Below are 26319 nucleotides of genomic sequence, written 5' to 3'. Positions count from 1 at the left end.
CATCTATGTGGAATAAAACAAACAAAACTACAGTTAGTATACTTGTTTGGGGCAAAACATTTAGTTTTCTACAATTGTCAGAAGAAAGGCAACATGTCTGCTTTCCCCACTTCAGGATAACCTATTATGTATTGTTACTGCATTAAGACAAGAAGAAGTAGTAAGTGACTACATATTGAAAAGGAATAATTAAAATGTCTTTTTCCACCAAAGACACAATCATCTGTCTAACATGATACAAAATCAGTATACCCAACTCAATTCTATTTCTACATTGCAGTATGCTGAATGGTGGCACCCCGAAAGATGTGTTCATGCCTTAATCCCTAGTACCTATGAATTTTACCTGTTTGGAGAAAGGGTATTTGAAAATATATTTAAGGGTCTTGAGGTGATAACATTGAATTATCCAGTGAATCCTAAATCCCCAATGATAGTTGTCCTTACAAGACTGAGGTAGAGCAGTTACATACACAGGGGAAGGTGAGGATGAAGATAGGGCAAAATTTGAAGATGAAACTATAAGAGACAAGAAATGCCTAAGAATGGCTGGCAGCCATTGGAAGTTGGGAGACGTATGGAATGCATTCTGTGCCAGAGGCTTTGAATGGAGTTTGAACCTGCCAACAACTCTGTTTTGAATTTCGGACATCAAGAACAGTATGAGAACACTGTTGTTTTAAACCATCAAGTTCGTGTGGGTTTTTTTTTTGGGCGGGGGGGAGTTAGTACTGGGTTTTGAACTCAGGGCCTCATGCTTGCTGGCAGGCGATCTACTCCTAGAGCCACGCCACCAGCCCTTTTGTGTTGGGTATTTTTCTCTATAGGGTCTGTGCAATCCTCCTGATCACTGCCTCCCGAGTAGCTAGGATTATAGGCATGAGCCACTGACACCCAGCAAGTTTGTGATAATTTATTATTCGCAGCCATAGGAAACTGATAACTATATGCTAGGTAGCAACAAACACTCATAAGTTGAAGTTTTACAATTAGACCAATTACATTAACATCATAAATATAAAATAGGCCGAGTGCTGGTAGCTCACGCCTGTAATCCTAGGTACTTAGGAGGCTGAAATGGAGAGGACCAAGGTTTGAGGCCAGCCCAGACAAATAGTTCAGAAAACCCCATCTCCAACTAAAGCAGATACCTTAAAAGCAACTGAAGCCAATAGGAAAAGGGGACCAGGAACTAGAGAAAAGGTTAGATTAAAAAGAATTAACCTAGAAGGTAACACACACGCACAGGAAATTAATGTGAGTCAACTCCCTTTATAGCTATCCTTAACTAGCAAAAACCCTTGTTCCTTCCTATTATTGCTTATACTCTCTCTTCAACAAAATTAGAGATAAGGGCAAAATAGTTTCTGCCAGGTATAGAGGGGGTGGGGCAGAGAGGGAGGGGACGGAGTGGGTGGTAAGGGAGGGGGTGGGGGGTCAGGGGGAGAAATGACCCAAGCATTGTATGCACATATGAATAACAAAAAAAAAAAAAAAGAAAAAGAAAATAAAACCCTATCTCCAAAATAGCTACAGCAAAATAGACTGGAGGTGTAGGTCAAGGGGTAGAAAGAATGCCTGTCTAGCAAGCATGAAGCCTTGAGTTCACCCCAGTATTACAAAAAAGAAAAAATTGTGTGTGTTTAAGGGTCATTGTGACAAAGGTATGAATATGTATACATTTAAACTATGAAACATTCCTAAGAGGGATTAAAGACCTAAATAAAGGGAGATTCAAAAATGTTAAGATGCCATTTCTCTCAGAATTGATTGAGAGATTCAGGATAATGCCAATTAAAATCCCAGTAGGCTATTTAGTAGAAAATAACAAATTTATTCTAATATTCATATGAAAATGTGAATGATTTATAAGCCAAACCAACTTAAAAACAAAAAGATGTGAGACGTATACTACTCAGTGTATCAATATACAAATCAAGATGTGTCATTGATATAAAGGCAGACAAGCAAGTCCATGAAACAGATCAGAGTGCAGAAACTAATTCATAGTTGATCTCAATAAAGGAGTAAAGTGTATTTAGTGGAGAAAAAAGTGATCCTTTTAGAATATAATGTATTTATGCAAAAAAAGTTTCTGTTTCACGTTCTATACAAAATGAACTCAAAATGGATCATAGACTTAAGTGTAAATTAAAAAAACCGTAAAACTTAGGGAAGAGCTTATAGAAAGAAACAGAAAATATGAGAATTTGGGTAGATAAATATTTCTTAGGTTCCTGATACATCAGAAAGAAAACAGACTTTGAAAAAGAATCATAGACTGAGATAAAGTATTTATAAACCATGTATGTGAAAAGAACTTCCATCCAGAATATGTAAAGAACTCTTAAAAAAATCCATGATCGAAAACAAAAAGTAAAAATGATCCAAAAATCTGAATACTTCTTCAAAGTATTGTAGAATGGCAATAAATCATTTGGGAAGTACAAATTTAAGCCATAATGAGGACTAGGCATGATGATACCCTGTTGTAGACTGGAGGCATTGCTCAAGTAGTGGAGTACCTGCTAGCAACAGAGAAGCCTTGAGTTCAAACCTCGATACCACCCCCCCCCCAAAAAAAGTGTTGCTGTATCTTTTCTTATTTTTAAGATTTTTATTGCTATTTAAGGGTTATTTTATTTGTCATTATGTCTTAAATGAGATAACATTTCAATCCAGATTTCCCATCCAACCCAACCGATAATTGTCTATCTACAAATGAGCAGTCCCAAGATTGTGAGTGCAAGGACCTTGTCTCAGAAAACAAAAACAAACCCACAATGAAATACCACTACACACCTATTACAGTATTTAAAATGGAGAGACCGCTCAAAACATATGTTCCTGAGGACATTAAGCAGTGGTTCTCATATATAGCTCTGTTGGACCTACTAAAATAGGGCAACTACTTTGGAAAACAGCTTATCAGTTTCTTAAAAAAAAGTTACATATACATACTTCATACCATGTGTCCAAACAGTCAGTTCATTGCCAGGTAAATAACCATGAGGAATGAAACATATGTACTGCAAAGACTTGTACATGATTATTCACAGTACCTCATTTATAATAACCAAAAATTGGAAACAGTCAAAATGTTCAACAAATGAAAGGATAAACAAATTAAGATACTGTATATAGATACTACTAAATACTTACCAACAGTGAGAGCAAATCAAATATTATAGGTGCAATAACATGGATGAATCCTGATGCTGAGTGAAAGAAGCCAATGAAAAAACATTACACACAAATTGGGCGCCGGTTGGCTTATGCCTGTGATCCTAGCAACTCTGGAGACAGAGGTCTGGAAGCCATGGTTTGAAGCCAGCTGGGAAAAATAGTTCAGGAGACCCTATCTCAAAAAAACCATCCCATAAAGGGCTGGCAGAGTGGCTCAAGTGGTATATATGATTCTGCTGTATAAAATTGTAGAAAGTGCACATTATAGTGACAGAAAGCTGATTGGCAGTTGCTTGGAGACATGAGGGTAGGGAGATGGGGGTTTGGTTTGGATAATGGTTTTATGATTGTGTACCTATGTTGAGTTATCAAAGCTTGTATTTTAAATATGTGCAATACCTAAATAAAGCTGCTAAGCAAAAGTCACCAGGTTATGTTCCACTCAAGAGTAGGAAGATTAATAATACCAACCTATAAAGCCATTAAGGCAGGGAAAGCAATCTGAGCTCAGTGTGAGGAGCTATACCATGGTTGGTATTTTGTGGTTTTATGAGTTTTTCAGTGTGATTTAAAAAACCCTGAACAATGCTTAAGAATATTAGTATTTTCTCAGTCATTCATCCATCACTACAAGACAGTTTTCTTTAACTTACTGTGCCTTATTTTGCAATGAAATAATTGCATATTATCTTGTGTTCTTTTTTCATTTGGTATAAACCTTTTCCTGTCTTACTTATTGTTTTTAAAAAATGGCTATACTTTTTATCTTATACTGTTTATTAGTCTCTTAATTTATGATGATCGTAATATAGTCTTCTGATTTTAGTGGAATCTTCCAGAGTATTAAATACTGAATTTTACTTCTAAAAATAACAGTTTATATGGAGCAATGTGATAGTAAAAAAGTATCAATTTGTAGTAAATCTGAGTTTAAAAACTCATTAGAAAATCATTTCATTTGTAGGAAAAAAAACCTTTATTGCTTATTTGTAGCTAGGCAGTTATCACTTGGGGTGAGTGGGATATCTGGATTGAAATGTTATCTCATTTAAGATATAATGATAATAATGATAACAACACATGTTAAGTAAAGGTCAAGACTCTTGGCTTAGTATATTTGTGTCCAGAGGGTACATGTATGGGTCATTTCCAGATGTTGGGAGATGGTATCATTGTAGAGAACTCAATACAAGAAACACTGAACTGCTTTTTGTACGAAAATTGCAGGGTAAATTTAAGTGCACAGAAACTTAAAAGTTAAATTTATTGATAAATTCTCAAGAAGTGGAAGTCTGTTTTTTATTGGAATAAATGCCAGGTTTTTGTGGGTTTTGTTGTTGTTTGTACTGAAGTTAGAACTCAGGACTTTGTGCTTGCTAGGCAGGTGCTCGACTGCTTGAGCCATGCCTCTAGTCCATTTTTTTTTAAAGGTACATTCAGAACTACTTAAGTCATGAATACAAGTTAGGATTTAAAATTATGAATAGAAATTAGTGCTTATGCATACTTTATTAAAAATTTAATATCATAGAGACGTGTAGGTAGTTAGGAGGGCTTATTTATTTTGTGTTGCTGTGGGTAGAACCTAGGGCATTGTGCATACAGGGCAAATACTTTACTGCTGTCTTCCATCCCTGGAAGACATTTAAACCGTAAAGCAGGAATGGCAAAATATGATTTGTTTTCTTATTACTTATTTATTCCATTCATGCCAGTGTTGTTGAAGTTAGGTAATTTGTGTAACTAAAGTTCTGAGTCTTCCTAGATAAAAAAACTTTTTCACCCCTGAAACCTAAAAGGGACAGCTTATTTTTTTTTTAACAGAATTTCATTTGAATGAGGTAATTGGTTTTAGTTACCAGTTTACTTTTCAAAAAATTAAACTTTACAACATGTAAAAGTTGTATGCCTATGTTCCTTTGCTAATTGTTTTTTTTTGGGGGGGAGGGGGCTTTCAACTCAGGGCTTCATGCTTTCAAAGCAGATGCTCTACCACTTGACTACCTTCACTGTGGTGGTTTTGGAGATGGAATCTCAAGGTACCCATTTGGCTAATAGTTCTTATTAATACCCCCTCCCCCTTTTTTGGCAGTAGTGGGGTCTGAACTTAGTGCCTCGTGCTTGCTAGGCAGGTGCTCTTACCACTTGAGCCACCTCACCAGCCCTATACACCTCTTTTTTATATTTTAAACTAATGTTAATGACATTTTAAAAATTCATCTTTTATTGTCACTGCTTTGAAGAGGTTTATCATGAAAAAGTATTCTGGGTTAGGTTTAAAGGTATTTGAGGGAAAATTGTTGGTACTGCTGAAGTTTCTTTTTGGGTAAATAGGATCTTTCTAAAAGAAAAAGCATGAAGGAGAAACCCAGGTGTATATACATTTCCTCAAATGACTAACATTGTATTTGTGAATACTATGTATCTTGCAATGAACAGTGTGGAAGCTGTTCAATTTTCAATCTGAGGTAAAGTATTTTCAAGGGAAAAAAAGACATTTGATAGTTGCCTCATTAACTACAGTTAACTTAACGTTATCTATCTGTTCTTTATAGCTCTACCCACTGATTCCTAGATCTTGTTTTTAAGTGCTTATAGCTGAACAAAACAAAATCCTAGCCATCCACTCAAGGGATAGTAAATAAATTAGGAAAGAAGGGAGTTTTTTAGGCTCTTCTTTTTCATTACAACTTACTGACTGTTAAGTAGGTTTTTGCCATCTGCAGTTATTTAATATCTAGAAGTTGTAATTTACTGTGTTAATTTATAACTTTAACAACTTTTACTGTAATGGATTTGGAGGCCCTTTAAAATTTGTTATAATGACATTTTCAATGTGATTTGTTTGTTAAAAGTACAGCAGACTTAACCCCTTTTTCTTCTTTAGAGGGTTACTTAAAAATAGGCCTTCAAAGTAAATTAAAGTAGAATGAAGTTGGAGAAACTTGGCTTTGAAATTGGATTAGTCACTGTAGTTATAGCAATATGTGAAAAGGTAATATTTCTCAGGAATATATTAAAAATGTTCATATGTGCCTGTGATTTTTTTTTTTGTCTAGTTTTGTTGTCTCCCCAGTAATTTTATAATCCTGAAGTCCCCATCCTGCTTAGGCATTTTGGACTCCTTCCAAGATATCTGATGGCCTTTATCTTGACCTTCATCTTCTAGGACAGATTTGGGGTTAACTGATACATACTAGCTCTGTCTGACACACTTGTCATCCCTTTAGTAACTGTTTGTTTCCTTTCAATCAGGGTAGTAATTACTGTATCAGTAAATGTAGAGACTTGTTTTCTATTCCACAAATTAATTGGCTGACCACTTAAAGAACATGTCATTATTTTTGAAAACTTTAGAATTTGAAAGATTTTGAAAATACATTTGTGTTATTCAAAACAGGAAGGAATTTTTTCTGTTTGGAAAATAAATTTGGCTCAGGCCTGATTCTTTTTCAGAATTTCATGACTTAGATGTGGCACTAAAAGAGATTCATTCTGTATTTCTAGTGTATTTTAATTAAGACTAGATTTATGATTTCTTCTATATTTTACTATTATATATCTAATTTTAGCTGGTTCATAACTGGTAATATTTGTTTTAAAGTTTACAGTTAGGTTAGCCTGTTGAGTTATTATCTTCCACATCTAGCATTTGAACTCTAACTTGGCAGTTTAAAATGTCATTCATATCAAATAAGGAAGTTGTCTTGGGTTTTATAATAATTAGTCCATCTTTTTATTTTTTATTGACCATGGGCAAAAACAGATATGTTGCATTTAATATGCAGTCTCATAATGCTCTAGAAGTTCTTTAAGCAGGAAGTGCCATACAACTTGAATATATAAGAAGTTGTATCATCATACCTCTGTGAAAAAAAATTTTCCATGTAACTTCATGTAGTAAAGTATTTTTAATATAACAAGTCACATGTGATACTTCATAGGCGTTGGATCCTCTATATTTGGTTCTTGCACCTTGGTTTCTCCCACATATTTGCCTTGATCTTAGGGATTTTTCTTGTCTTTGTTAACTTAACTACATGGCACTGTATTAGGAAAATATGCTTACAAAAAAGGAAGTGATTAATTTTGGGAAAAAAGGCACTTCTAACATTTATCCTGGTAGAAGAGGTTTAAAGATACTAAATTTTAAACTTGTTGCTCAGTTTTGAGGTAGCCTCCATCTCCTAATTCTCTAAAATGTGTTATGGTAGTTTGGTAATGATGCATGCTTGACAGTACAGGCAAATTTTCCATATTACTGAGGTTAAAATTCTGCAAATGACAGATTAAAATCCTCAAATTTGATTATCATAGTTGTGTTAAGATATTTAATTGTACTATGCCAAAATATAGAAGCTAAAACCCTTATAAATCCTTTCAAGAAATATTTTACTCAGTAACTAAAGCATTGTGGAATAATGCCTAGTAAAATCAAATGTCTTTTGGGGGCCTAACATGTGTTAACTTAACTATATTTGATTTTTAAATAGACACCAAATCCCACTGCAAGCGAATTTATTCCTAAAGGAGGATCAACCTCCAGGCTGAGTAATGTATCCCAGTCAAATATGTCTGCCTTCTCTCAAGTTTTCTCTCATCCATCCATGGGAAGCCCTGCTGCTGCTGGATTAGCACCAGGTAAGTTGAGTAACTGTTTCCATGAGTTCCAGGTATCGAATCTTTCAAGCATCACTTGCTGTTTTTTTTTAATTTGTCAGAACTGAAACCGTATACTTGAACTGTTCACTTTTGAACACATTATGAGTTTTGTGTTCTAGTTTTTGGTACTACAGACCAAATATGTAGTTAGAATTTTGAAGCACAATATAAATATGAATGAAATTATATGTAAGGATTTTTTTAAAGCATAAAAATAAGATGTTTATTTAGAAAAAATTCTGCATGAATCTTGCTGTTTCCCTATTTTTAAAGTAAGTGATAATGCTATTTCACTCAAAAACTTTTATAAAGGTGTAGAAATAGAGGGACTGTTGATGTGTGTATTGGCTTAAAGCCCTCCTTTTGTTCTACATTAAAAGAATAATTCCATATTCTAAGTACATCTTTAGGTATATTGCCTTTCAGATGTTTGATTGTAAATGCTGTATAGCAGAAATTTAAAATTGGGATAAGTATTATAAATAGTTATAGAAAGGTGTAACATCAGGGATCATTCTAGGAAAATTACTTTAGTCATTTTCTTCCATTGATATCCACAGTAGCTGAAGAATTTGAGTAAATGCACTGAACTCAAGGGTCCTGGAGCATAATTAAAGTGACATATTGAGAGACCTGTGATTGTTCTTCAAAGTCCAAGTGTCTTAGATAGCTAACATGTCCCATTCCCACTACTATTGTGTGTCTTGATTTGGAACGTAAAATAGGCAGGATTACATTAAACTCATAGTAAGTGTTGAGCAGGTTGTTACCCTGTAAAATGTTTGAGGTGTACACACAGATTGTGTTCCTAGAAACTGTACTGTAAATCATCACTTGGTCTTAAACATTTCAAAACATTTCAAAAAATACAAACAAAATGAAATATACGCTTGCCAAAACAAAACCAAAAGATTTATCTAGATTATTCTAGAACTAGTATTGCCTCCAGAGCTTAATTCAACAACTAAGATTTGTGTTGATTTTGATACTGACATCTAAATAAAAAGAAGGATGAGAAAAAATGAAGGTAATACAATGGAACCGAGTATCTGTCTTAGCATATGAAATGTGTGTGAGTAAACCAGGGCTTGAATAACAACCTTGTGTTGCCAAGGATTTTATCAGTACCTCTTTTGCCCCATCCTTTCTCTCTCTCTTGCTGATCCCACTCATGCTCCCTCCCTCCCATCTCCACTCCTTGTTCCTGTACTGTTTCTTCTACTGTGGTTCTTTTTCATATTCAGTTAAAATTAGTAGACTTTTGTTCTTCCCTGGAGAGCAGCGTCAGAACTAAGTATCTGTGGTAGCCTGAGTTTTATTTATAGACAATTACTATAATTTTTGTCCTATTGAGGTACGTTCACATTGTTTAGAGAAGCATAATCTATATGTTGGCCTTATATCTAATATTTCTTAAGCATTGTCTGTACTTCTGAATAACACTGTAATTTATTATCATCTGTCTGTTTATGAAGTACCCACAGTAATAGGGATACATATTCTAGTCCCTGAACATTGACTTTCTTAATTAATTGCCTTGTATCAGAAGTAAATACTTTTGTTCACTTATTTGATCAGGTTATTTCAGGCTTGCCATTTTAAAAAACACAGTGGTGGGGATCAAACCCAGGGTATGCTAAACATGTGTTCTCTGCCACTGAGCTGTATTCTCAGTCATCTCCACCCCCCAAAAAGCCTTTTTAACTAATGAGGAGTTAAAAATATTAGAGGGAATTTTTTATTTTGAAAGCATTTAGTTTAAAAAATTTATTAATATTTGTATTTAAACTTTTTTTAAAAAGTAAGTATTAACTTCTTCCTGGGTAGATGTTTCAGTGGTCCTCATTGGACATCATAATTTAAATGTAGAACGAAAATAATTAATTTTAAAACTAACCTGAGCAACCGTTTATTCTTCTACACACCCTTAACATTAAAAAGGTCATTCAATCTCTGAAACCACTGGAAATCGGTCGATATATCATGTTAAATGAATTCTTGAATTTTTTACAGCTATTATTTCAAAAGTGTTTATTCAAATGACAGTTAGCTAAGTGCTAAAACATTTTCCCAAAATACTGGAATAATGAATGTTTTAACGTTTATTATTTCTTCATTAGTTTTTCCTCTTAGCTAATGGCTTAACTCAGCAGATAAGCAAAGAAAAAGAAACTTAAGTTTGCCTTCCTTTCAGAAAACCATTTTACTCCTTCAAAGTCTTCCATTATTCCTTTCCCACAAACATATTTTTCAAGGCCTTGACATTTGCACATTAAGTTTTAATAGGATAAGTAAAAATACAGACTTTATTTACCTACCATAGATCATTTAACTTCTCTTTAATGCTTTCTGTCTACTGTAGGTATAACACGTTACTAATTTTCAGTTATAAATTTTTTTATTTTTGATTATCCCAGTAACTGTTGCTCTTGTCAAGTTATTGTTTTTCTAAAAAATATAAAACCATAAATACATTGACACTCATGTAAACTGCAGTAGTTTGAGTTTTTTTGACCAAAAAATGTACAAATATTTGAGCAAGATTGAGTTACTCGTTAAGATTTAGAGTTTCCACAAATTAGAAGCAACAAAAGCAAAATATTAGCCTCTTACAAAGTATGTCCTGAGTGTATCAGATTTCTTTTCTAAAATATGTTTTGATCACTTAAAAAAATTGTGCTTTTTATAAGTTTTTATGCAAGAACTAAAATTTTGTACAAAAATTATTTGAATTCATTCATATCTAATTAAACTTAAAAGGCATTAAAAGTGCTAATAGCATGTGACATGTTAAGCCTTTATTGAATTGTATAGATCAACATTTTGTTCTACTTTTAAGAAATCAAGGATTTATGGACTTAGTTGTTTTATGTACATTTAACTTAGGAACAATAGCCACTTTTCTTAACTCTCTTAGGTAGTTTTAACAATATTTAAGGTATGGTTTCTAATTTAGGCTTCATTGTGTTTGAAAACCCTTACAATTATATGCATATTTTTTATTTATAAATGCACACTTCTCTCTGACCACAGCCATTATTATCCTCTCAGAAGTTCACAGCATTCCAAAAATTAAGAACCAGTGGTTTAACATTGTTAGCACAGTTAAGTTCTCAAGTGTGTTGTTGTAGGAATACTTTTAAGTAACACATAGTCTAATAGCTCATGCATAGCAAAGATTTTTTTGAATATATCTGTAGAAATGAAATCATTATTACTGGGCTTAGCATGTGAAACGATAGCTTATGCTTTAATATTTTGTGCCATTAATTGTATAAACCAATTGTTGACTTTTCATTATTAGAATATTTCCTGAGTACTTTGATTTGATATCAATTTAGAAACTAAGTCTTAATATTCTTTAATTATCTATTAAATTGCCAGTGTATCACAGTATGTTCAAGTGATTTTAAGAGGTAGTAACAGGAGCAGCATGAATTTCTGAGTAGTATTCTGATATATTATCTGGTGGTTTCATGTACAATTGTGACTCAGCATTCGGCTTTTCTTCTGCTTAATTGTGTGTAGGCATTTGAGAGGGACAGAGATAAGTTCTTGAATTTGAAAATGTTACTATTGATGTGTAAATGAGAAAAAGAGCCATAGAGACTTCAGCATTTTCAAATACTGATCCCTTCAAAATGAGGATAGTCCAGGATTTTAGACCTTTGAATATATTTCATTGCATGTTATTGTGGTAAATCTCATGATTGATTTGGGGGAAAGAATAATTATTATACTAAACTTAGCATTATTAGTAATTGTATTAATTCATTACCAGTTTTAATGTAGTACTATAGGTTTTGTGTGTGTGTGTGTGTGTGTGTGTGTGTTGCTGGGTTTTGAACCTAGGGCCTCGTACATGCTAGGCAAGTATTCCACCACTGAGCTACACCCCTAGCCCATATTTTTTTGAAAAGAAGAAGGAAGGAAAATATTTATGTTCTGAGATCCAGGTTTTTAAGAAACTGAATAATCATTTAATATATAGTCCTGAGGGTGATGGTTTCAAATTGATGGGTAAAGTTTGCTAATGTTGGTATTTTTAACCTTTTCTTGGAAAAGGTATGGGGGAGGGGAAGGGACTGGAAAGGAAAGGAGAAAATTAATACTGTTCACAAATAATTATTTTACAAATATTCACCTTAAAATGCTTATTCTGGTAATGTTGAATATTCCTTCTAGTTTTAAGTTTCATGCTAAAAAACAATAATGTCATATGGTTTATTAGCTCCATGACATTTTATATCATAGATATAAAATATCATAGATGAGGAAATGAAGGTTTAATCTATCTAAATTGCGCAGTAGCTGGCTTAGGTAGTAATTTAATACTGGTCATCAAACTAGTGGAAACTTTGAGTGCTTCATAGTGCCTGTTTAGAGGTGGCATTCCTGACAAATTGCTTTCTAGCCTCTTCTTGGTCATTTACAGTAATAAGGGCTTCATTAGTTAGCCAAGCCAACCCAGTGTACATTTTAACAGTTGAAAAATTATGTGTTATGCTCAACTAAACTCTGGTTTGTCTGTCTTCCATCTACCGTACTATTTCCTCTTTTTGATGAATGGAATAAATAAAAAAATTTTCTACATGAGGCCTTTTAAGTTACTGTCTTCTTTAAACTAGTTCTGTGTTTATGTCCATAAAACAGATCTGTTTATAAGACTGAAAGACAAGAGGAAGGGGGTAGGGCAGATTGGGGAAGATACCTCTAAAAGTAATAAGCATGTAGGTCAAAAATTGACCTCCCATGAGTTATAAAGACAGGGATACTATTGTGGGTAAAATTAAATCTACAGATATGTCTGACTGGCTGTATTATTTCACTGACTGCTGGCTAAGGAGTGTACCATTGGGAAAGTAATAAACTCTCAGTAGGGCAAGAGATCTTTCAGAGTATCTAAGCTCATATTTAAAATTTCATTGTATATGTTAGGCTCTATATTACGCATTCAGGCATAAAACACGCTTAATCCATCTCTTTAAATTACTTTGTGTTTATTAAGTGTTATAATTATTGAAAATAAGTTATACAAATATTTATGTGGTTCATAAACATCACCATGTTGAACAGGCTATAACTGTAAGCAGGTTTTCCTTATAATTACTTTTCAAAAGTCTACCATTAAATCAATTCTATAGGATACTTAAGCAGTTCTGCCACAAACTTACTTTGGTACTTCAGACTAAACTAATATTTCTGAATTATTTTTGTACTTCTATTAATAGAGGTAGTATAGCATTAAAATCTTCTTATAATTGAGATATTAATCTAGGTTTCCAAAGCATATTCCAAGTCCAAATATCTTAAGAAGGGACCAGGCTGTTTCTCATCTAGCACAGATTTAAGCATTACTAGTGTTTAGTTAATGCTTACTTACTTAGTAAAACTTCATTTTTGTCTCAGGAAATAAAATTTTAATTGGTGGATATTTCTTAAATGTAGTGAAGTTTAATGTTTCACTAAACATCTTTGAAGAGATTTTAAAAACTACAAATAGTAATGGTTATATAAATGAATAGTAGTCAAGTGAGGATCAAAAAATGAGCCTGTTGAGAAAACTTAACAGCATGAATACTAGAGTCACTGTGTGTTGTGAGACTAAAGCATTCTTATAATCAGTTTTAAATTATTTATAAGTATTATTTTTAAATTGCATGTTTCCATTTTGTAACTACTTTGTTTTTCAGGTATATTCATCTGAATCAAACCTTTCAAGGTTCTCTAGTTTGAGGATTGCACTTCATTAAAAATATGAATTAAAAAATTTAACAACTGTTAAGAACAGGTGTCTCCCAAGTTTTTGGGAAGAGGAGCTTTTCATTGCCCAGTAATGTTGAGCTTATCCTAGAAGGGGCTGCTGTGTGCATGCATGTATGCAGATAAAGATTGTGATGTCCCAGGGAAGGTTGCTACCAGTAGAACTGTAGGACCATAACCAGGTTGGGAATGCCAACTGGCTATATTCCCATCCCAGTTGGGAATTTCAGGAAACAGAGTCGAGACGTTTATGGCGCAGAGGGGGATGTGGCTGCTGCAGCTGGCTTGGAGACCTGTCAGGTAAGGCTTAAATAGCTACCTGTAGATAAGACTCTACCGGTTGGGAAATCCCTGGCTAATTCGTTCTGTTAGATTTGAGAGTTCCTCTTTGGACTTCCGGTGTAAATCACATTGTCTGAGCTGTCTTGTCCCTAAACTAAGGGATAAGGGCTGGATGGGAGTGGGTAAGGGTTCCCTTCAACTATAGGTTACAGATTCATAATCTTCAACTGCAGCAAAGTCTCCTGTGTCTCTTGGGCTGCTTTCATTGGATTATGACTCAGTGGCCTTTAGAATGAGGCATCAGTTCTACTAAAGTAGCTCTTTCCATATAACAGCTTGGTTTGTGTTTTAGAGTCTTCATTTCTATAAGAAGAAGATAATGTTAGGTGATCTTAAAAGTCTTTCAGATCTAAAATTCCATTGTTTAGTGAAGTGGACTTACAGGAGATAGGGTACAGAAAACAAAAACAAATGGAGACAGAATTAAGAAGGAGCAAAAGGGAAAAAAGAGTACAGTTTTTGTCTTAGATTGTAAAAGGATTTTACATGGCATATAGACTTCTTGACAAACTGTGTAAATGGAAAAACCCACCCAGTCTACCTCTGATTCATAGGTGGAGGTGAGGGGTCTCTGTTTCAGTAACATCAGGTAGAGTCTGGGGTGAATTAGAATATTGTAGTGATTTGAATGAACTTAAAGACAGAGAGAGCCTAAGAATATTAGTGATTCTTAGTTGAATGTGTAGAGTTAAAAGTTGATCCCCCTCCCCCCTTCAAATCAAATGTGTTGAGAGTTTCAGGGACAATTTCTTCTCTAACCTTTTGGGTCACTGGTGCCTAGTGCATTGTAGCTACTCAGTGGAGAGAGTATTTGTGAATATCCTATGGTGTATGTTACTTGTACAGTTATGAGCAGCCCTCTAATTCTGTAAGGATGAAATGGATGGTTGCAGCCTCTTCTTTTCTCCAGTTACCCTTGATTCTTAGCTTGACTGTGAAAGTCATCCTTGTTCTTCTTGTCTTTCAGATGTTCAGTAAGCCTAGAATATGGTATATGGAAGGGTCATAGTAAAAGGACAGGAATTACAGATATAGCCCTTTCAAATCCCCAGCATACCTACCTATAAATTCTAATCATGAGTGCTAGAAGAACCCCACAGGTAGACTGAATATTTATGGTGATACTGTTTAATTCTGAAATCTTCAGTCATGAATCTCTCACACATTGATGTGTCTGAAGTAAAATGCTTTTTCATTATTTCATAAGTCCTTTCCCATGTTTTAGATGTGATTATACAGATTTTAGAATGGTGATCCTATAAATAGTAACAGTCACTTGGGAGGTGGGCAGTGTACCTTTGAGAAAACAGTGTAGGTCAATAGGATGGTAACCTTTTTTTGTCACCAACTATTTTCCAAGCCAGTCAGATTGTGGGCCCTAATCTTATTCCCCACAGTCTGTGGAATAGTGTTGGCTAACCTAATGAAACAAAAAGATCCCAAATGTAGTTCCTAACCATGACCAAAAGTCATTTCTTGGTTTTATAACAGTTTGGGACGTGTTCGGATTGGCTAGGCCTCTCTTGCACACAGCCTATTAGGAACCTAGGTCAAGTGGCTTTTGAGCATCTCCGCAGTCAGCTGGAAGGAGGAAGCATGTTGGAGCACGTGTGGGAGCTTGGAAGTTACCTGCACATTGCTCCATGATGTTTCTCCAGCTCTGGACTTCACTGATTTTAAGTAGCTAGGCAATAGTTCTCATTCTTCTTTAGGTACAAAATGTTAAATTATCTTGTGAATATTTATTTTGAGGCATCTCATCTTTTGTGTCTACTTTCTAATGTTTGGGTCTTATTTGTCCATTTGTTTTTTGATAGAGTCTCATTCTGTAACTCAGACTGACCTTAAACTCTAGATCCTCTGGCTTAGCCTCCCATGTGCTGCTATCACACCATATTCAGCTTTATGCTTTTATTTTTAAACCCACTCTTAACCCCTGTATCTGTTTTTACAGTATCACCAAAGCAACTTGGTGATAACTTGACTTAGCTGTCTTCTAGGGAAACAAATCTTTCCAGCATACTTGAGGGTTTTGTTTTGTTTTGTTTTGTTTTATCAGAAGCTTATGGTTTTAATCATTAGAACTACATTTCTTTTTTACCGTTTTTTGCTTAGAAAGATTGCCAGATTTTATAATAATCTCTTGGTTAAAAAAATATATTTTGATGACTCATGCTCAACACAGTATACTTCAATAATTGTATTGAACCAGAATGCGATTGATATGTTTTAGGTACCAGAGTTCGTAAAGCAGTTTGTTTCAATGTTACATAATTACTTAGATTCTTTATCCTTTTCATTGGCTTTCTGCTCCAGTATATTAGTTGTAACTCCTTAGATAAGGCTTTTCTCTTGCCTCTGAATCTGTTCAGGTGCCTGAAAATGGCATTTTGAATGAGGAAAGCTTATTTGAACCATTTTTGAATTTTTATTGGCTTTCTATTGATGACTGTTGTGCTGTTAATATTCTTACCTTCAGGACACTGGTTCTGGAATTTGAAAGTCCATTCTCCCTCCCAGCCCCCACCCCCCCAGGCTTGTTAAAACAGCAGTTGCTGGGTCCATGACCAGAGTTGCTGATTTAGTAGGTATGATGAGCCAGAGATTTGCTTTTCTAGTGTATTTCCAGCTGCTGGTGCTGTTGCTGCTGCTGCTTGTCCTGGGCTCTTACTGTTATAAGAGCTGCTCCATTTAGGGCTTTAACTAGTCTTCTTCTTCCCCTGAAATCCCTTCCTCCTCCTTTTAATCTGCTAAGAGCATAAATATATTTTAAATACTATTTTTTACTTTAAAATAAAAAGACTTTGAATTAAGGACTTGAATTGTTGCATGTGAATAAAGCACATGGGCTTCAAATTATCCTTCAAGGCTAGTTTTGCTTCATTTCTGATTTCTTGTCTGTGTTCTGAATGACTGAAGTTAATACTGAATTCATTGTTGCAGGGGTTGTTGAAGCTCAATCAAGATCACAAATACAAATTGAATAAAACTGGGCAGCAGGGACTTCTGCTTTGGTAATGTGAATGGGACAAAAGTGATTATTAGTTTACATCTAGTAAAGTTTTCAGGGTACCTGGAAAATGAGTAGTGTAAGCACTATGACTACTTAAATTTTTTAACCCTATGGATATGGAAGTAGTACTCAGATGTATTTTATTTGCATGTTATATTTAATTAATTTTTATTGATTTAGTTATTCTTGATTTCGACACTTCTTGTTTTTTCAGATAGCAATTTGATCACACATGGTCCAAAAATGTCCAAATAATAATCAAGCATAATGAAATGTTAAAGATTGGTCTTACATTATAGGCAGTGATGCCATGATATCCTACCACATCTCTGATATAAAACAAAAACAGAGACTGCTTCATAAATATGCATGCCATCCTTGCACAGGGATCATACTAATTTTCTCTGTGTTATTCCAGTTTCAGTAAACATGTTGCTGAAGCAGGCATTGCATGTTACTTTTTAATATGTGTTCTAGAACTGTTAAAGGCTGGGTGTTGCAGAGCATTCTTGTAATCTCAGCACTTGGGTAGCTGAGGTAAGTGGATCAGGAGTTTGAGGCCAGCCTGGGGCTACATAGCAAGACCCTATCTCAGCTAACACATACACACACACACACACACACACTCTCTCTCTCTCTCTCTCTCTCTCTCTCTCAAAAAAAGAAATAAGAGAAGTGTTTATTGATTTAATTAGCATTTTCTGTTTCTTTTCATCTTTTTTTTTGCTATGTTGGGGTTTGAACTCAGGGCTTTGTGTTTGCTTGAAGCATGCCTCTAGCTCTCTTTGCTCTTTTAGTTTTTTCTTCAGGTAGAGTTTCACATTTTTTGCCTCAGACTGCTGTACTCTTCCCTTCGCTTCCCACGTAGCTGGGATTAAAGTTGTATGTCACCAGGCCTGACTTACAGTGTTCAATCTTTAATTTTTATTTTTAATTTAGTACAAACATTTATTCATTGGAAAGGAATCCATACTTAAGATTAATTTTATAATACTTTATTTTTTGTCTTTTTATTGTCTTCAGTTTTTATAATTAACCTTTAACTGCAAGGCACTGGTCTTGTTTCTTATTTATAAGCAAAACAACATACTTTATCATTGTGAATAAAGGACACCAGTTACTTATAAACATTTACTAATGCTTGAGAAGGGGAATTTTTTTTCCTTTATTTACTGGGAATTGAACTCAGGGCCTCACACTTGCTAGGCAAGCATTCTACCAAAAAAGTTCTTTTGATCCAGAAAAGTTAATTTAGTAGCTGATACCTTTTTCTTCCCATTTTCTTGTTTTTTTAATAAGTTATTATTTAGAAAATTGTCACCATTGAAGAAACTACAGAAGATCCTGTCATTTCAGGTCATTTGGCTGAGTTTGGAGACAAACAGGTCATTTTTCTGTTTCTTTAAATATTATAGTGACTAAAATAAGTTAGCCACCGTGGGTAAAGGTCAGTGGGTAAATTTCCTGAAGTAATTACTAAAATCTTCAATAGTGGTTTCTTTTTTCAAAAAGTGGGTGAGCTATTCACATTTTTAGAGATTTGGGTACTGCATTTTACATATGGTCGATAATCTAATGATACTTGTTGAATTAATTAATGACAGTTCACCTGGAAGTGATGCTATTTAGATCACTGTGTGAAGACATTGGAAAGAAAGTAATTGTATAGACTACGATCTTAGAATATTATTGAAAAATATGTGCTTGATAAAACTGAGGTAAATTTATAATATGAGCTGACAGTATATGTTTGAGTTTGGTCAGTGAGACAAAATGAATTTGGGCAGGAAGCTTTAGGTTACTTAATCATTTAATGCTTAAGTGTTTCTAATATCCAGGTAGTCCACATATTTTCTATCATAGCCAAATGAACTATGATTATACAAATCAGTTACTGAAATTCCCTAGTTATTGAGGGGAAAACCATAGATAGAAACTGAGTTGCGTTTATTTTGACTGGATCCACTTGGGTCCTGTTAGAATTTTTCTTTGCTTTGTAAAGAGAAATAATTCACTTATTTCTTTATTTACTTATTTCTTTACTGAAAACTTCTTGGGAGTGTGTTGAAACTTGTTATTTTTTGCATACTATAATGACAAGATAAAAATATTTGCACTTTTAATCAACTAATCAGGGTATAATTAAAATATTATTAGTATGAAGTATACATTTCAAACCTTTCCTTAAATTTGCCTAAAAGTGAAAAGGGCCCTAGTTCTTTTTTGCTTCTCTAAAGAATGAGAAACAATCCTTATCTGTGCTATCTCCTCACGGTCTCCTTCCCTAATTTTTATTGATTGATTGATGAAGACTATAAAAATGAGATTCTAGTTTTTTTTTACTCATTTATAGAATAAGAAGTTGGACATTTCCCAACAAGTGTTGGTAAGGTAGATAGTAAAGGATAGGAAAGTCAGAGTAGCACCAGGTATTACAAAGAACAGGGCATCTTTGAATCCAGAGTTCAGTCTATCATGAATCTGGACTTTGGTTGCTTTAATAATATAGAGTTGTGTCATCACATCTTACAAAAACTGTCATTTTAATGGTAGCTGCTTATTTGACTTGTTACCTCTTCCTGGGGTATAGTCATATATAGAAGATGAAGCTCTAGTTTCAACATTAAAAAATTTTATGAAATGTGTGTTTCATTGACAATTTCCATATGTGTAAAAAACAAATGGTATTTACAATATTAGATATCCATTTAGTAAGAATCAGAGTATTTACTCTGTAAACATTTCCAGGCTATTTATGTATGTATGTATGATTTATTTATTGATTGATTGGTTGATTGATTTATGCTGGGGGTTGAATCCAGGATCTCAAGCATGTGGGACAAATTCTCTGCCACTTGAGCTGCACCCTAATGATCTGCAAATAGGAAAATAATGTATTTGTAAGTAATGTCTATATGGAAATAATGCCTTCTTGAAATAATGATCATAAACATTCCCTGACATTCTGTGAATGAGTTTTTAGGTTAGACCCATTCTAAAACTTGTACATCAATTTGCAGGTGAGGAGATTATTTTCTGATTCTTTTTTTATTGAATCGATTGATGTCCAGCACGAGTATGGCTAACCTAGAATATCAGAATTTTAAAAAATACTTTTATTAGCATTTAGTAGTTGTATAGGTGATTCATTGAGACCTTTCCATATATGCACACAATGTTGGTTGGCTAGGTTCACCCTCACCATCTCCTTCATTCACCCTGCCCCTGGAATATTTTAATTTTAAATGAGTAATTCTGAGTGGCAGTGTACTGCTGCAGTTGGAAGAATCATATATAGTAGCCTTGTATGGTTGTTTTCATTCTTAAAAACAATGGGGGAATGTTATATCAAATAATCTCATGCCTTTTCCTAAATTATTAATTATAAAATCTTAATTTGAGTAAAGATGCTATTAAAGGGTAGAGTTTTATGTTCTTATTTGATACATATTTCTTTATTGCTTGTGTGCAATATTCCGTTTTATTGTTCATTTTTATTAACAACTTCACACTATAATTTTAAAGTTGGTTATGTAACAAGCTTGGTGGCACATGCTTATAGTTCAGCATGTGAGAGGCCTAGGCAGGAATATTGCCAGTTTGAGGCCAGACTGAATTAAAGAAAGAGGGCTGGCATGGTGGCGCACACTTATAATCCCAGCTACTGGGTAGGTGGAAATAGAAGAATCCTGATTCAAGGCCAGGTTAGGCAAAAGCTAGTGAGATGCTATCTGAAAAATAAACCAAAAGCAAAAGGACTGGGGGTATGGCTCAAGTGGTAGAACACTTTCCTAGCAAGCTCCATAACCACTTAAGTAAGTAAATAAATAAATAATAGGTTATGCGTTTTGATTTCTTCTATAGAGGAGGAAGGTTTTTTTTTTATGATTTCCTCTAGTATATTATTTTGTAAAGAATTTCTAAAATTAATCTCTTAGGAAAAGTTAATTTTGGAAATTATGACACTCCTATTGGAATTGTGACCTTTTTCTTTTGAAGGAAAAATATTTTGTGTTGTTTTTGTGCATGTTTTTTGGTTTGTGGTGTGATTTTTTTTTTTTTAATGCTGGGGTTTGAACTCAGGGCCTTACACTTGCAAGGCAGGCATTATACATGAGCTGCTCTGCCAGCCTTGTGGGTGTTTTTAATGTAAAGATGAATTTTATGTTTTAACATTTTACATAATTGTGACAGATTTAGACCTATCTCAAGATATTGTAACATCAGAGTATAGTTGGAATAGGCTTTCATGCTGGCATACATTAGGCTGAAGGTCTTCCTGACACCTGTCCAGTCTCCCTGTTGTAAGGAATCTTGAGTTTTCCGTCTTTATTTCCATAAAAGAATATAGTTACAATATAAAAACTTTGTCCCATGAAAAGCAATTTATTTCAATAGATTTTTTTATTTTATTGCATTAAATAAAATAACTTGGTAAAATAAATATCCATGCATTCCCAGCTTTTTTAAATGTCAAAAAATTTGAGAGATTTTTGAGAAAGTTTGAAACTTTGAAAAATTTGAGAAAGTTGTTGAGGATATTTTCTTCTCATACATAATTCCTGAAGATTATTTTGTATGTACCTATATTCATAGGAAATATATTACGACCCATGAGAAAATTGCCTGGAGAAACTTTTAAGCAGATGCTTAGACTTGGTCTTATCATAAAATAATACTGTCTTTAAACTAAAATTAGAGAATATGTCCCTTCCAAAATGATCTCTTTTATATATAATAATGTAAAGTAATCCTTTTGTTTTGCAATTTAATAATTTAATACTTAATAAGATGAAGTTGTTCTGTGGTTCACTTGTATTCAAGAAACATTTCTGACTTATGGATTGGATTTATCTGATGGCTTGAACCATTAATACTAGAAAGGAAAAAAAATCTGAAATTTTATAAAAATTCACTTGGCTCAGTGTTAATCTTTGAATGATTTACCAAGAATATACATCACCATTTCCCAAGGTGCTTTTTAAAAATGTACATTCTTGCCTGGTTTGTTTACACACATCTGTAATCCCAGTAGTTGGGAGACTGGAGGCATGAGAATCATGAGTTCAGGGGCAGCCTGGTCTATTGAGCACAACACTGTCTCTAAGTTAATTAATTGATTTTAAGAAAGGTTTTGGGTTTTTTGTTTTGTTTTGTTTTGTTTTGTTGCTATGGTGGAGTTTGAACTCCTCTTAAGCCACTCCTCAAGCCCTATTTTTTTGTGATGGGTTTTTTTCAAGATAGGCTCTCAAAAATATTTGCCTGAGCTGGCTTCAAATTGCAATCCTCCTGATCTCTGCCTCCTGAGTAGCTAAGATAACTGGAGTGAGCCACCAGTGCCCAGCTAACAAAAGTATATTCTTTACTGGGACCTACCCTGCCTCACCCAGATCCTCCCAGATCCAGTTATAGATAGGTCTGTTTTTTTTTTTATTTTTAATTACCATATTATTATTGTACTGGGGGTACATTGTGACATTTATAAAGTGCTTACAATGTATCTTACTTAAAATCACCCCCTACACCATTCATAGGTTTATTTTAGAATGCCTTTCAGGTAATTCTGATGTCTAATCCTGGTTAAAACCAATCATTTAGGAAGATTGAGACAGTAAAGAATCACTAGTCTTCCTTTATTTTTCAACTAAGAGAAAATGTTAACATATTCTCTTAAATTTTTTTCATGTTTTTAGAATTTTGGAGCTATTGCCTATGTGACTGTGAATGTATAATTTCTAGGTTTTATAAAAAATATAGATAAGGATTCTAAAGCAATTAATATATTTCCCCAGCCTCAGTTCCCTCTTTAACTAGCTGAGCAATATGAAAATCTCTTACTTACCTAAGCAGAATATCCTAACTTCCCTTTGGTATACCTCAGTTCATTTTAGAAATTACTAATTCTTAATACTACATTTTATTTTCTGAGTTCTAGCTTTTCCTTGTCTGCGCTTTTATAACATTGAGTAAACTGATGAGTCATTCCTCTGTGAAAAAATGCTTGAACAAAAACCTTAAAACTACTTTCTTTCCTTCACTGTCCATATACAAAATATTAGTAATCCAGGCAATTCAGTCTTCATAACATATTGGTAAACTGTTTACTTCTCTCCATTTTTAATGTGTTACCCTAGACTAAGCCATCCTCCTCTTTCGTGTGCTATTTAAGCACCTAATTGGTCTACCCTTGCAGTTCTTTCTCCATGCAATAGCAAAAGCAATCTTAAATGTAAGTCAAATCATAGCTTTTAATTTCCATTAGATAAAATCCAAGTCCCTTTACACTGGTCTGTATAATGTGTGTTATGTACCTCTTTAATCTCACTATTGGCACTCTTTCATTTGTGTACTCAGTCCTGGCCATCCCAGCCTTACTCAAAACATGTCAGGCTCCTTTTTTCCTTTCTGCATATGTTGCTTCATCTATTCTTCCCGTGGCATGACTGGTTCCTTCTTTCAGGTCCAGCTAAAATGTCACTTCAAAAAGCCCTCAGGCTAAGGTAGAGGAAATTTCCCATCATCTTACCCTCCTCACTTCTCTTTTAGAACTTGTTACAATTTTAGGTTTTGTTTTTATTCCAATTGAAATGGAGAGTACTCCTTTCCACAGTTGGAATATAACCTCCCTTGTGACAGGAACCATGTCTAGATGCTTAATAAATACTTTTTAAGTTAAAACAACTGAAATAATAGTCCCCCTTTGTCACAGGTTTCCCATTTTGCAGTTTTAGTTACATGACATCAACCTCAGTCCAAAAATTTTAAATGGAAAATTTCAAAAATAATTCATGAATTTGCTTTGTTCCAGCAGGATGAGAATCACCCCTTTGTCTTGCATATCTGCGCTGTATGAACTGTAGAAATGATGATCCCTGAAAGTACAGACTTGTGTTTTCATGCTGTATACACTAACTGTTAGTCACTTAGAAACTGTCTTGGTTATCAGCACAGCTGTCTTGAGTATCCCAGTGTTCAAATGACCCTTATTTTACTTACTAGCATCCCAAAGCACAAAAGTAGTGATGCTGGCAACTCAGACATGCAAAGAGAAGCTGTAAAAGTGCTTCCTTTAAGTGAAAAGAAGTTCTCAAGTTAATATATTAAAAAAATCATAAACTGAGGTTAATAAGATCTGTGGTAAGAGTGAATCTTCTATGCATGACATTGTGAAGAGGGAAAAAAAATTAATTCTGGCTTTGCTTTTGGATCTAAAACTGCAAAAGGTAGGGCTACAGTATATGACATATGCTTAATTAAGATAGAAACAACATTACATTAGAGGTTTTAATACCATCCCTGAGTTATGGTGTCCACTGGGGAGTCTTGGAATATAGCCACCAAAGATAAGCAGGAGGCTGCTTATCTATTAAATGGTACCTACTTGCTTTTCTGAATAAATGCAGTTTTATTTCCTTCACATCTACATCACATTGGGTAGGCCCTCTCTATTTATAGTACATATCCTGTTCTTTAAGAATGTATATTTGCACATGGTCAGCCTTTCCCTCATTTCTTTGCTTGTGCCTTGCCGCTCTGTATGGAAAACTTTTGTTTCTTGAGATCTTGGCTACTTTTTATTGATGGAGATGAAGTCCTTTTTTTTCTTTTTTTTCCCCCCATGAAATGGGGGGACTTGCTATGCATCCCTCGCTAGCCTCGAACTGCTATTCTTTTGCCTCAGCCCTCAAGTGCTAGGATGACAGGTGTGTGCCACAATGACCGGTTTCAAGTGCTTTATCCTCAATGGCATTTTTACTTCTCTAGTCCTTATTAATATCTTACATTTCTGTGCTTTTCTATTGTTTTGAGTATCTTACATTTTAAAAAGATTTTTGTCTATATGTTAGTTTTATTCTTATTTATTTTCTCTGTTAAAGTTAAATGTTTCTAGAGGTGCTTTTTAAAATCTTATCCATTATTGTGATCACACATGAAGACCTCCAGAGAATTAATATTAAAGTTAGTGAGCTTTATGGAATAGTGTGACCTGTATGAGATTAAGCCCAGATCTCTTTCTCACGTTCTTTCACTTGCTGAGTGCCTGACCTCATGCAGTTTTCATATGTAGTACAGAGCAGAACCACCTGTGGTGCTTTAAAAACGGACTGTTGTCAACTAAGACCTAGTAAATCAGAAATCTCAGATTTGGAGTGTTGGCTTTATCTGTATTTTTAAAAAAAATCACAACAGACTGGTGCATACCCCTTAAATTCTTGAGGAAAAAAAGTTCAAAATGCCACAAAAATTTGAAGGAAGGCGAATTTTATTGATTTGAATGAGGATGTATAAGGAACAAGGTTCATGGAGATGGATTTTAAAGGATGGGTGGAATTCCTTTAGAAGTTTTAAACACACTGTTCAGAATCAATCCATGAAGTTCATTGGTTCTTTTTTGTTTTAACCAGTTTAGCCTAGTAAAGAAATGTTCTCAGTCGGTGAACCTTGGGGAAAAAAATTCATTCTTGAGTTAGGTAAAAACTGAACAGATGGGAAGAAAATCCCACTTAGGCATAATATTGGCCATAAGCTTGGAGCAGGGTTCTTTCTGCTGGAATAGCCTTTAACCCCTAAATGCTAATTGTGGAAAAGTCTAGAGAGTTCCCTTGGAGGAGCTCCAGTAGGGTAGGGCTACTTGCAAACTGGTACTATGTTTTTGTTGTTTAATTTAAACAAAGTACATACTTGATCCCAGCACATATTGGCTAAACGCCACTCTAAAAGTGATGTGATCTCCACGACAGCTTGAACAATGACTATATCAGTTCCTATTAGTGGTACTACTTCACAGCGCTCTTAGGCTTTTCAAGTTAATAGTTTTGAAATAATTTGTGTGTTATAGAGAGTACTCTCTCTGAAATATCCAAGCTAGCATTTTGTTTTAAAATTAGAATTGCTGGTTAAATTGGACTGAAACATGGAAAAAAATTTATGGAAATTGGCATATACTTAACATCCCTGATACCCTCTCTTAAAATCTTTAACTATTTTATTTGCCATTACCTTCCCAGGATTTGGCACTTATATTTTGAGGGTTTCAGAATGTGAGAAAAGGAGACCACTAGGACAACAGACTGCAAAGATGGATAGGAACATCCCTACATAGCAGGAACTGGCAACAAAGCACTTAATGTCCCTAAGGAATTTGTGAACCAGGAAGATCAATTTAATTAGAGCTTACAACAGTGATTTCCTAACATTTTTTAAAAAGCATCAGAACTCTGGTAAAGTCTCTATATAATCCCCAAGTCTGCAATCATATAATATAGTTAAAATTGGCATTTACAGGATCAGGTTTATTATATTAACTGAAAGTTATTCGGTGACAATAACAAAGTGGCATTTTGTTGAGTACG

General features: G+C 34.3%; 1 protein-coding gene and 1 non-coding gene across 7 annotated transcripts in view; one reads left to right on the top strand and one right to left on the bottom strand.

Annotated features, from left to right (window-relative positions):
• The window catches only part of Pan3 (poly(A) specific ribonuclease subunit PAN3), a 132166-nt gene that overhangs the window by 58187 nt on the left and 47660 nt on the right, over positions 1-26319 (top strand). For 5 of the 6 annotated variants that reach the window (XM_074043639.1, XM_020176805.2, XM_020176803.2 and 2 more), the window contains one exon: positions 7680-7827. In XM_074043639.1, the coding sequence (XP_073899740.1) occupies positions 7680-7827 (148 nt within the window). Of the gene's footprint in view, positions 1-1458; positions 5226-7679; positions 7828-26319 lie in introns of those variants that run through there. The other variant, XM_074043641.1, reaches the window with a different exon arrangement.
• LOC141413141 (U6 spliceosomal RNA) lies at positions 17308-17414 on the bottom strand. Its single transcript, XR_012437962.1, has one exon. It is a non-coding gene; the product is annotated as a U6 spliceosomal RNA (small nuclear RNA).

Source organism: Castor canadensis, chromosome 10, assembly GCF_047511655.1.
Source record: "Castor canadensis chromosome 10, mCasCan1.hap1v2, whole genome shotgun sequence".
Classification (NCBI taxonomy): domain Eukaryota; kingdom Metazoa; phylum Chordata; class Mammalia; order Rodentia; family Castoridae; genus Castor; species Castor canadensis.
Note: the sequence above shows the minus strand (reverse complement) of the source record. Positions and strands in the feature narration are given on the sequence as shown.